Below are 12,274 nucleotides of genomic sequence, written 5' to 3'. Positions count from 1 at the left end.
TCTTAAAAAGAAAATTCCTTCCTCCCATTGAAGATCTGTGGAGTGCTTTGTGGTTGTCTCATAAGATTTAAACATTTCTCACTTGGCTTTTAGATACTAATTCATCATAATTAAAGAACATTAAAGTTTTTTGGTATTCCCAGGAATAACAGAACCAAGGTCATTTGATTATATAATGTCTATAAAACTTTCTGCAGCCCTAATTATAGGAGCTTTTCTGTCAAGAATACCAACTGGTAACGAAAAACTTTTATCATGATTTGCTGATACTATTCTCTGAATCATAGAAGTAATTGACCAGTAATATATATGAATACCTTATCTTATAGCTGAAATGATAGGAAGTACATAAGGAATTTTTACATAAAGGAGAAAAGAGACTTGAGGGCTTTTAAATCACAATTGTAAAAATCAGTGTCTTCAGTTAGTCTTAACCCTTCTTTCATTTTATGTAGGATGAAGAGGATATATATATCATTTGGAAATTAACAGATTCAAAACTTCTGTTTTAATCACTAACAAGTGTTAATTTAGCTTTATAATTCTAAAAGTTAAATTTTTATTGTAGAGAAAACACAGAAAACCTGATAAAAGTTGTATTGTGACGAGTATGTTAGTAAGATAATGATTATTTTTATAAATACAGACTTATTTTAATGTTTGAAATAAAAACATATAAAGCCAGCTATTATTTCTACAGTATAAAGTGCAGTTAACCACATTAATAGATTGATGCCCCCTACCTCCGTCCTAATTAAGGGAGTATCTAGAAATTGGTGAGACATAACAAAAGAGTCTCCTTCATATATGGAATTTTGTGCATGTGAAAATTTCTCTTAAAAGTGTACTTTTAAGTTTAGATGGGTTATTTATAGGATAAAAATGAGTAAGTGAATCTGGAAAGTTTTGTCTGAAGATTGATTTATTTATGCATGCAAGAGCTGGGGTGCAGGCCAGAGACGCGGGGGTGGGGGTGAGAGCATTCACCAGAGACAGAGTTGGGGGCAGAACAGGCAGATTGAGAGAAATACATGGCTAAGGGGAGCAGCGGGCAAGACAGGAGAGGTCTACTGTGCAATGTGGGTCACCTCCCTGGTCAGGGATCGAACTGCTGCAGTGGTGGCGGATAGCTTCATAGTGCTATGTGTTAACTCCTTGCGCCACCAGGGAGGCCCCGAATCTGGAAATTAATTGGTATTTAAGAATGGATTTGTTTATCAATGTTTTGTGACAGAAGCATCTTTATTTCTTTACCTTTAGAAGAAAAAAATGTATATGGGTTGATGGAACTATATTTGTTGAAGGAAATTCATTTTTACAGTTACTTATTTTATAATAAATAATTTAACCATTCTTTGATTTGGTATGTGCTTTTTTGCTTTGTTTTCTCTCAGATACATATGAACCAGATGGTTATAACCCAGAAGCTCCTAGTATTACCAGTTCTGGTAGATCTCAGTACAGACAGTTCTTTTCAAGAACACAGACACAACGCCCAAATCTCATTGGCCTAACATCTGGAGATATGGATGCAAATCCAAGAGGTGAACTTTCTCTGTTGCTAAATGTTATATAATAGTTGAGTATAGTACTTCTGATCTCACAAAGGTCTAAAGGTATTTACATATTACGTCTTTTGAAGATTTAAATTGTGTTTATCTTGTGTAGCTTTATCTCCATTTTTTTTTTTTTTTTAAGATTTATTTATTTATACAAGAACCGGGGTATAGGCCAGATGCGTGGGAGGGTGAGAGGATTCACTGGAGACAGAGCATAGAACAGAACAGGCAGACTGACTGAAATACACTGCTGAGGGGGAGCAGCGGGCAATACAGGAGAGGTCTGCTCGCCATGGGGGCCCTCGCCAGCCCACCGAGATCGAACCAGCTCTGCAGAGGCTGCGGACAGTTTCATATGTGGCGCTCAACTGCAGGGAGGCCCCTCCAAATTTTTTTTTTTTTTAAAGGATACATTTTTGGGGGGGGAATGCTCTTTTTTTTTTTTTTAAAGATTTATTTATTTATTTATACAAGCACTGGGTACAGTCAGAAGTGTGGGAGGGTGAGAGAATTCACCAGAGCCAGAGCAGGGAGCAGAGCAGGCAGAAGGACCGAAGTACACTGCTGAGGGGAGCAGCGGGCGGCAGGAGAGGTCTGCGCGCCATGTGGGACCCTCCTGCGATGGCCGGGGAGCAGCTGGGGATTGAACCGGCGCTGCAGAGGCTGCGGCCAACTTCGCAACCCTGCACTCAACCGCTGCGCCACCGAGGAGGCCCTCCAATTTTTTTTTTTTTTTTTTTTAAAGAAATTTGACAGTGAGGTTTTCTTTTTCTTTTTTTATTTATACGATAGCTGGGGTACAGGCCAGAGGCGCTGGAAGGTGAGAGGATTCACCAGAGACAGAGTGGGGAACAGAATGGGCAAACAGACCAAAAGCACTGCTGAGGGGAGTAGCAGGCATGACCGGAGAGTTCTCCCGCGCCATGTGGGAATCTTCCTCAGCCGGCCAGGAATTGAACCCTCACTGCAGAGGCTGTGCACAGCTACACAGCGCTGCACTCAACCTGCTGCCACTGGGAGGCCCTTTTTTTAAAAGATTTATTTATTTATGCATACAAGAGCTGGGGTACAGACCAGAGATGCAGGGGGTGAGAGGACTCACCAGAAACAGAGTAGGGAACAGAACAGGCAGACTGACTGAAATACACTGCTGAGGGGAGCAGCAGGCCAGACAGGAGAGGCCTGCTTTGCCATGTGGGTTGCTCCCTGGCTGGCTGGCTGGGGATTGAATTCATGCTGCAGAGTCTGTGGATTGTTTCATAGTGTGGTGCTTAACCCCTTGTGCCACCAGGGAGGCCCAGACTTAGGCTAGTTTAGCTGAGTACTCCCACTCTGCTAGATATTAGGTATAGAAAGGTGAATGACATGGCCCACTGCCCTCAAAGAACTGATCATATAAGGGCCTTCTTTGTGTTGCCAGAGCTGTGCTTCATACTGCTATTATTGAGAACCTAAAACATTGCAATAAAACTTTAATATTTATGATTATTACCATCTGTTAGAACCCTTACAAAGCATATGCACAAACCTTGAAAGATTTAATCCACGTGTTTAATATGGGTGGGTACCCTAATTTCCTCTTCCCTCACAAACGTTCGTTTAAAGAGTTTGATGAGATTCGAGTTTGCTTTTATTTACAGTAAGATTTCCAATGTTTAATTTCAACTTGAATGACTGGTCATCGTGATGATATTTTTCTGATGTAATTACATGATGAACATTTTCTGTTCTATCCTGATTTTATTAACCATTTTTTACAGCTATTACTAACAATCTTATCACGTAGGCTAACAGTTTTGTGACATGACTAAAGGAAATGCTTTTACATGTATTTTATCTTTTGTATCCCTTACTAACAACACTTTACAAAGGTACTATTTTCTTTTATTCTCTTTTTACAGGTAAAAACATTGAGGCTTAGAGAAGTTAAAGTACTTCCCCATGGTCACATAGCTATTAATGGGAGAACTGCAATTTGAACCCATTTCAAATAATAGAAGATGTGTTCTTATTGCCTTTGCTTTAATGCATACATTGTTAACAGCATACCTGAAATTAATGGGAATATCTCAGTGACTTCTGGTCTTTCCTTTGCCATCAGCCTGGTTTATATATTCATATGTAGTAGTCCTTAGATTTAGTAGATTTGCTATTATTGAGAAACGAAAGCATTGCAATAAAATTTTTTTCAGTCTTTTTTCCTTGGACAACTTGAGAGTAAATTATAGACATTGTGGCACTGCTATACAGAAGACTTGCTTTGTCATCTTAGGCAAGTTACTTAACCTTTAGCTATATCTTTGCTTTTTTATAAAGCACTTCAGTTAAGAAAAATGTTAGGCAATTTCAGGTGGTAATGATTAACTATTTAGGGAAGACATAAAGACATCTCAAATTTTAGAATGCTTTATGCCATCACTATTGGCATGTCTCCTTTAGTCTTCTGAAAACACAGATCCTACAAGGGCAGGAATTGTGTTGATTTTATTCACTAATTTATACCCAAGGTGTCGTATGGTAGTTGAGCTGTAGTAGCTGCTCAAAAAAATGTGTATTAAATGAATGAATCTTCATCATGATTTCCCTGATTGTCACACTGTACCCCATTCTATTCCAGCATCCAGCCCTGTATGTTACTCTTTCCTGCTAATTGTACTTTTGGTTGAGTTGCTGAAGTTAGGGAGAATACCCAAGAATATAATGTATTGTTTTGTGTTATTTACTTTTTGGTTGAGCATACCTCCTCCCACCCACATATAATACATTGTAAGGTCAGTTTCTTACAGTATTTTAAGTGTTAGCTCTTGTGAATGAAATGTGCTGATTTATAATACTGGTGTTGGATTTTTTTTTTGCTTTTAAGTTTAGAAATTATAACCCTACCAAAAAAATCAAAAGAAGTACAATAAATGCCTGAATACCTTCTCATAGATATGCATTTTTCTTTTTCCTTTCCTCCTCCTGACCATGTTTTTTTTTTCTTGGACAACTTGAGAGTAGATTATAGACATTGTAATGCTAGCTCCTTTCATCTTAGATACCTAAAAGGAAGACATGATCTTTTCATGTAACCACAGTATCATTGTTATACATAAGAAAAATCATAATTTCATAATATCTATCCACATTAATTTCTAGTGATACTTAAGGAAACATCAGGAGACAAATAATTTTGCTGTATTTAAAATGTTAAGTTTAATTGCTTGCCCAAGATGATAATTGTTAGACCTGTCCATTGTGAAGTAAATAATTTGTGGAGTAGTACATTTGTGGAGTAGTATATGACATCATATAATACATGTTCTCTAACAAACTTTCACTGCCTTTCTTTTGGGGGGGGGGCATCCATTGATGATACTTGACTTAAAATAATTTACTGCATAGGGATTGTCTGTGAGTTTTTAAACTTGGATATTGTTTTTTAAAGGGACAAAAAGACAGTTGATAATTTTTCTTGCTATTATGCATTTCTGAAAAGAATTATAATAGTTGGGTGCCTTTTTCATTTTTGCACTAAATGTTGTAATCATTTGAAATTCTCCAAATATAATGAATTGTGAGTAAATGTTAATTTTTGTTTTCAACAGCTGCAAACATTGTCATCCAGACTGAACCACCAGTCCCAGTTTCAATTAATAGCAACATAACCAGAGTTGTTCTTGAACCAGATAGTCGAAAAAGAGCTATGAGTGGTTTGGAAGGTCCACTCACAAAGAAACCTTGGCTGGGAAAGTAAGATAATTTGCTAACTAGTAGCATTCATTTTGTGTGTGTGTGTGTGTGTATGTGTGTGTGTGTGTTGGTCATTGTTTTGTTTGCATTAGTAAATTTGTAAAAATAAGAGTTCTGATTAATCAGTGATTTTCAAACTAGGTTTCTCAAAGTTTGGGATCCCGGAGGCACCATTAAAATGTCTCAAAAATTATAGTAGTAATTTGGTCCCATTTGTTTACAGGTCTGAGCCAATATTAAGAATTATTAAGATACTAGAAAGGAATAGAAGAGGAAAGTTCTATACTTGTGCAGAAAAATGCACCATTAAAAAGTGATTGTTCTATGCTTTCCTTAATGTGAATCTTCTTGTTAATTTATATAATCATTTATAATTTAGTATAATCTCATTTGGACCTCTTCTGTTTGTGTTTTGTTTTGTTTTGCTTTTTTTTAAAAGATTTATACATACATACATACATACATACATACATACATACATACATACAAGCACTGGGTATAGCCAGAAGCGTGGGAGGGTGAGAGAATTCACCAGAGCCAGAGCGGAGAGCAGAACAGGTAGAGTGACAAAGTACACTGCTGAGGGGAGCAGCGGGTGGCAGGAGAGGTCTGTTGTGCCATGTGGGACCCTTGCCCAGTGGCTGGGGATCAAACCAGTGCTACAGAGGCAGCTTCGCAACCCAGCTCTCAACCGCTGCACCACTGGGGAGGCCCTTGTTTTACTGTTCTGTCTCTTCTGTTCCCATGTAATGAGGCTGGTGTGAAAATGGCCTAGTAGTTTCTGAAGTATGTTAAGGACTTATAAATGATAATTTATTATAAATTTGCATTCTTTACTGATTTTTCCCTTGACTAGGAGTGAGGTAAGAGAATTAACAAGATCTGTTAATATTCCTTTCAGGCAAGGGAATAATAATCAGAGTAAACCAGGATTCTTGAGAAAGAATCAATATACAAACACCAAATTAGAAGTCAAGAAAATCCCTCAGGAATTGAACAACATTACCAAGCTCAATGAACACTTCAGCAAATTTGGAACCATTGTTAACATCCAGGTAAACGTGATCCATGTTGGTGACAGAATCCTTGTCTTTTATACATCTTTGAAAATATTTCTATCAGCTCCCCTTGCTTAAATGAGCCAGCAGTTAGTCTGATCACCTCTAAGTGTGAACTCCACTGAATTTTTGTGCACTCACCTTTATGATGGAATTGTTAAGCCAACTTTGTTCTTGTGACTTCAGTTTGGTCTTTTCTGCAACCTTTTCCTGAAAAACAATGTGCTAGTTACATTATTTTTGTTCAAAGTTCTATCTGTGGATAAATGATTTTTTTCTGCTTTAGAATTCTAACTAGGTAGATAAGTTTCGTGATAGTTAATGCAACAATTGTAATTTTGTCTACTGACTGATTTTTTTTAAAATAAATTTTATTTTTATATTCCCTATACAATTGCAACCCCCTTATTTTGACCCCAATCCCTCCTCTCCCTGCCCCCCACCCCCCATAGAGTGTCTCTGGTTCATAGTTTTTTGTTGATTTTGATTTTCACTTTCTTATAGTTATTCATTTTCCTGGTCCCTTATTCAAGTTTTCTAGATTCCTGCAATGAGTGAGACCAGCTGGTATTTTTCTTTTTCTTTCTGGCTTATTTTGCTGAGCATGATCCCTTCCAGTGCCATCCATGTTGCAAATTGCATGTGTTTATCTTTTTTGAATGCTGAGTAATATTCCATGGTGTATATGTACCACATCTTCTTGATCCAGTCATCTATTTTTGGGCATTTGGGTTGTTTCCAAAGCTTAGCTATTGTAAACAGTGCTGCTATAAACATAGGGGTGCAGGTGCTCTTTGGAATTGATGTTTCTGTGTCCTTTGGGTAAATACCTAGGAGTGGAATTGCTGGATCCTATGGAAGCTCTATGTTTAGTAGGTCAAGAAATCTCCACACAGCTCTCCATAGTGGTTGGACCAGTTTGCATTCCCACCAACAGTGCAGGAGAGTTCCTTTTTCTCCACATCCTCGCCAACATTTGTTGTTACTAGTTTTTTTAATATGTGCCATTCTCACTGGTGTAAGATGGTATCTCATGGTAGTTTTGATTTGCATTTCCCTGATGACAAGTGATGTTGAACATTTTTTCATATGCCTGTTGGCCATTTGCATTTCCTCTTCCGAGAAATTTCTTTTTAGTTCTTCTGCCCATTTTTTGACAGGATTATTTTCTTTGTTGTTGTTGAGTCTCATCAGCTCTTTGCAGATTTTTGTGATCAGTCCTTTATCATTAGTGTTATGTGCAAAAATTTTCTCCCAGTCGGTGGGGTTTCTCTTTGTTTTTGTTATTGTCTCTTTTGCTGTGCAGAAGCTCTTTTATTTGATGTAGTCCCAGCTGTTGATCTTTGCCTTCACTATCACTGCTTTGGGTGATGTGTCTGTAAAGATGTCTTTGATGTGCATATCACGTAGCGTTTCGCCTATATTTCCTTCTATGTATTTTATGGTTTCAGGTCTTATGTCTAGTTCTTTAATCCATTTTGAGTTGATTTTTGTGTATGGTGTGAGGTAGTGGTCAAGCTTCGTTCTTTTGCATGTAGCGACCCAGTTTTCCCAGCACCATTTATTGAACAAACTTTCTTTGCTCCAATGCATATTCTTTGCTCCTTTGTGAAAGATTAGTTGACCATAAATCTGTGGGTTGATTTCTGGATTTTCTATTCGATTCCATTGGTCTGTGTGTCTGTTCTTGTTCCAATACCATGCAGTTTTGATGATTATGGCTTTGTAGTATAGTTTGAAGTCTGGGAGTGTAATGCCTCCATTCCTGACTGATTTTTATATTGTCATGAAATAGTAATTAAGGATGTTTCTAACATTGAGAATATTCTTTTTTATTCTTTTTTTATAAGATTGATTTATTTATGCATACAAGAACTAGGGTACACGTCAGATGTGCGGGGGGTGGGGCTGAGAGGATTCACCAGAGGCAGAGTGGGGAACAGTACAGGCAGACTGATTGAGTAAAAAATACACTGGTGAGGGGAGCAGTGGGCAAGACAGAAGAGGTCTGCTGCGCCATGAGGGTAGCTCACTGGCCGGCTGTGAATAGCACTCATGTTGCAGACACTGCAGATAGCCTCATTGTGCTGTGCTTAACCCCTTGCACCACCAGGGAGGTCCAACATTGAGAATTTTAGGCAATGTATAATGTGTTCTGTAACATCAGGTAAATCATAGCTTTTGTATTTTGCTGTCTGCTTGTTAAATATTTTAATATATGAATTTGTTTTCGTGGTTTTATTGTAATCAAAGTCCTGTTTAAGTTGCAATTTTAGTCACTTACCCTGATATTTAGCACTGCCATCAAACCAAGATATAATTTCTATAACTGTGTTTAAGAAGGTGGTATTGGGGGATTTGATGTTTCAACGAAACAAATCTACAGATAATTGAAAATACAGTAAATTGAAAGTTTAAAATAACCAGTTACCCAAAACTTACCACGTAGATAAAGCCTTTAATGTTTATTTATTTATTTTTAAAGATTGGTTTATTTATGTATACAAGAGCTGGGTTACAGGCCAGAGGTGTGGGGGGTGAGAGGATTCACCAGAGACAGTGGAGAACAGAACAGCCAGACTGACTGAAATACACTGCTGAGGGGAGCAGCAGGCAAGGCAGGAGAGGTCTGTTGTGCCATGTGGGTTGCTCCCTGCCCAGCCGGGAATCAAATTTATGCTGCAGAGGCTTTGGATTGCTTCATAGTGCAGTGCTTAATTTAATCCCTTGTGCTGCCAGGGAGGCCCTAACCTTTACTGTTTAGATGAAAAGACATAACTGTGTTTACTTATAAGCAAAATTACACGGACATAACATTCTCTTATAAAATATGATTCATGTGCTTAAAATTACAAAAAAGGTAATTATAGCAATGTATTGTAACTACCCTTGTTCCCTTCCATCTTTCCTAGGTCATTCTTTATGGCAATTAGAAAATTTCAGATGGCTAATGTAGATTAGTAATAGTATTCTGCTCGGATTGCCATAACAAATACCATAGGCTGGTTGACTTAAACAACAAAAATTAATTTTGGGGGGGGGCATTCCAGTTCAAGGAGGTGGCCAGTATGGTTTCTGGTGATGACTTTCTGATACCTACCTACTTGATTTGTCCTCACATGCAGAAGAAGGGTAATGAGATGGAGAGGGAGATAGAGGAGAGAGAAAAGATCTCACCAGATTAGGCCCTCTCCCTTATGAGCTCATTTAATCAAAATTATCTCCTAAAAGCTCCATTTCCAATTATAGTCATATGAGTTTAGGACTTCAGAATATAGGGGATAATTTATTTAACTATTCTTTGTTGTTTAGAATTTGTTTTCATTAGTTTTTAGAAAAACAGTGTTATGGTGAACCTCTTTGTGTCTGACTATAACTTTCATCATTTTTTCATTATTTCATTATTTTTTATAGTGCATTCCTGAGAATTTTACAAGTTTTTATTTGAATTGCCAAATTGTTCTCCAAAAGAGTTGTGCCAATTGATATTTTCAAATGTGCTGTATAAAACTTCAGCAAAACTGTACTAGGAATCAATTTAAAAGATTTTTAATAAGTGAAAAATTAGTTTTTTCTACCCAAGTGAAAAAATATTAAAATATATATATTTTTTGGGGGGGGGGGCTGGTGGGGCCTCCCTGGTGACGCAAGGGGTTTAGTACTGCACTATGAAGCTATCCGCAGCCTCTGCAGCATGAGTTCGATCCCTGGCCTGCCAGGAAGAAACCCACATGGCACAGCAGACCTCTCCTGACTTGCCTGCTGCTCCCTCAGCAGTGTACTTGGGTCAATCTGCCTGTTCTGTTCCATACTCTGTCTCTGGTGAATCCTCTCACCCCCCACATCTCTGGCCTGTACCCCGGCTCTTGTATGCATAAATAAAATAAATCTTAAAAAATATATATATTGGGGCCTCCCCGGTGGCGCAGCGGTTGAGCGCTGGGTTGCGAAGCTGCCCGCGGCCTCTGCAGCGCCAGTTCGATCCCCGGCTGCTCCCCGTCCACCGGAGGAGGGTCCCACATGGCGCGCAGACCTCTCCTGCCGCCCGCTGCTCCCCTCAGCAGTGTACTTCGGTCCTCTGCCTGCTCTGTTCCCTGCTCTGGCTCTGGTGAATTCTCTCACCCTCCCGTGCTTCTGACTGTACCCAGTGCATGTATAAACAAACCATCAAACAAACAAACAAATAAATAAACATGCCTCTATAAAAAAAAAAAATATATATATATATATATTTTATTTTTTTCAGTTTGATAAGTGAAAAATCATACTTAAGTTGATTTTTAAAATTCTGATAGACTAATTTATATACAACATTTTAATTTTTGTATTTACTTATCAATAATCTTTGCCCTCTTTATTAGGGAATTTAGAAAAATGCATGTTCAAACCCTTGCTTTGTGCACATGTGTGAACATTTTTTCCATTTGTAATTTTATGTCATGTTTTAATTGACAGAGGTTATAGAATTTAATATGGTCAGATCTATAGCTGTTTGTCTTTATAGAGCCTGCCTTTGTAGGTGTGCATTAAGTGGTTTTTCCAAATGCTCAAATTATACAAAGTGTTCTTCTGAGTTTTATTTATTTATTTATTTATTTGTTGCTGTAAAATATGTTCTGTTTTTGGAGTTCACTTGAATGTAAGCTGTCAGGGAGGTATCTAACAACTTTCCCCAAGTGGTTAGATAACATTACTGGGATTATTACTAAATAAACTTTTGTATATAATTCTGAAATACAAATGTCTTTTAGGGAATGGAGAACTTTATTCAAGATGGATTTCAACAGTTTTCTGTTTATAAATACTTTATTCACATTTTACTTTGGTTCATTTCTGTATTTTTATGTTGCTTTTTTTATGTTCTTGTTAGGTTGCTTTTAAGGGGGATCCAGAAGCAGCCCTCATTCAATATCTTACAAATGAGGAGGCCAGGAAAGCCATTTCCAGCACAGAAGCAGTTCTGAACAACCGATTCATTCGAGTCCTGTGGCATAGGGAAAATAATGAGCAACCAGCACTACAGTCCCCGACACAGCTGCTCCTGCAGCAACAGCAAACACTTGGTCACCTGTCACAGCAGCACCATCACCTCCCACAGCACCTTCAGCAGCAGCAGGTGCTGGTGGCTCAGTCTCCTCCCTCAACGGTACATGGAGGCATACAAAAGGTAATCACAGGAAATTAGAGTATCTATTTCCACCTTCTAGATGATTGTTTTTCAGTTTGTGGTCTTTGAGTCTTCTATATCAGAGCTACTCAATTTGATCTGCAGACCAGCAGCATCTGATTTCCTGGAAGCTTTTTAAATATGCAGTTTCTTACTAGATAAGGGCCTCACCCCAATCTCCTGAATCAGAATTGCTGTGGTTGGCACTCAGGAATCTATCTTTTAAGCAGCTCTCCACGTGGTTTCTTACGTACCCTAATGCTGTTTTACATTAGAATTATTCCTGAGATTACCTTCCCAAACTTAATCACTTTCTCTATGCAGCTCATAATTCCATATGTTTAAAAATACTCTTAGTGATTCTGCTCTCTCTCACTCTCTTTTTCCCATGATCAGACAATTACGTTTAGTAATCGACAATTACATTTAGTAATCATGGGTGCAAAAAAAAACAAAACAAAACAAAAAACTGCATTAAAATCCTTTATGGCAATAGAACAGAAACTGAAATAACCTGTTATGCAGTTAGTCACAAATACAGTCCTCGAGGTATTCCCTCCATAGACATGAGTATTTTCTAAAACATGTCGTCTTTGTAGTAGCGATGCCCTACCACCACTGAGCTTCGCTGAGTTCACAAATCTGTTGTAACCTGTAGCTGCCCTATCACTTCTCTGTCTCTTTTGGCCTGCTGAGCTTTGTTTCCTGGCAGTTAATTAAAACCTTCTGCCGCTGCCATAGCTATAGCTACTGCTGCT

General features: G+C 38.1%; 1 protein-coding gene across 4 annotated transcripts in view; it reads left to right on the top strand.

Moving 5' to 3' along the window:
* The window catches only part of RBM27 (RNA binding motif protein 27), a 78,209-nt gene that overhangs the window by 41,575 nt on the left and 24,360 nt on the right, over positions 1 to 12,274 (top strand). For all 4 annotated transcript variants that reach the window (XM_037509010.1, XM_037509008.2, XM_037509009.2 and 1 more), the window contains 4 exons: positions 1,395 to 1,544; positions 5,147 to 5,291; positions 6,193 to 6,346; positions 11,220 to 11,516. In XM_037509010.1, coding sequence (XP_037364907.1) covers positions 1,395 to 1,544; positions 5,147 to 5,291; positions 6,193 to 6,346; positions 11,220 to 11,516 — 746 coding nt within the window. The remainder of the gene's footprint in view (positions 1 to 1,394; positions 1,545 to 5,146; positions 5,292 to 6,192; positions 6,347 to 11,219; positions 11,517 to 12,274) is intronic.

Source organism: Talpa occidentalis, unplaced genomic scaffold (genome assembly GCF_014898055.3).
Source record: "Talpa occidentalis isolate TD23 unplaced genomic scaffold, MPIMG_talOcc4v2.1 talOcc4.13, whole genome shotgun sequence".
Classification (NCBI taxonomy): Eukaryota; Metazoa; Chordata; class Mammalia; order Eulipotyphla; family Talpidae; genus Talpa; species Talpa occidentalis.
Note: the sequence above shows the minus strand (reverse complement) of the source record. Positions and strands in the feature narration are given on the sequence as shown.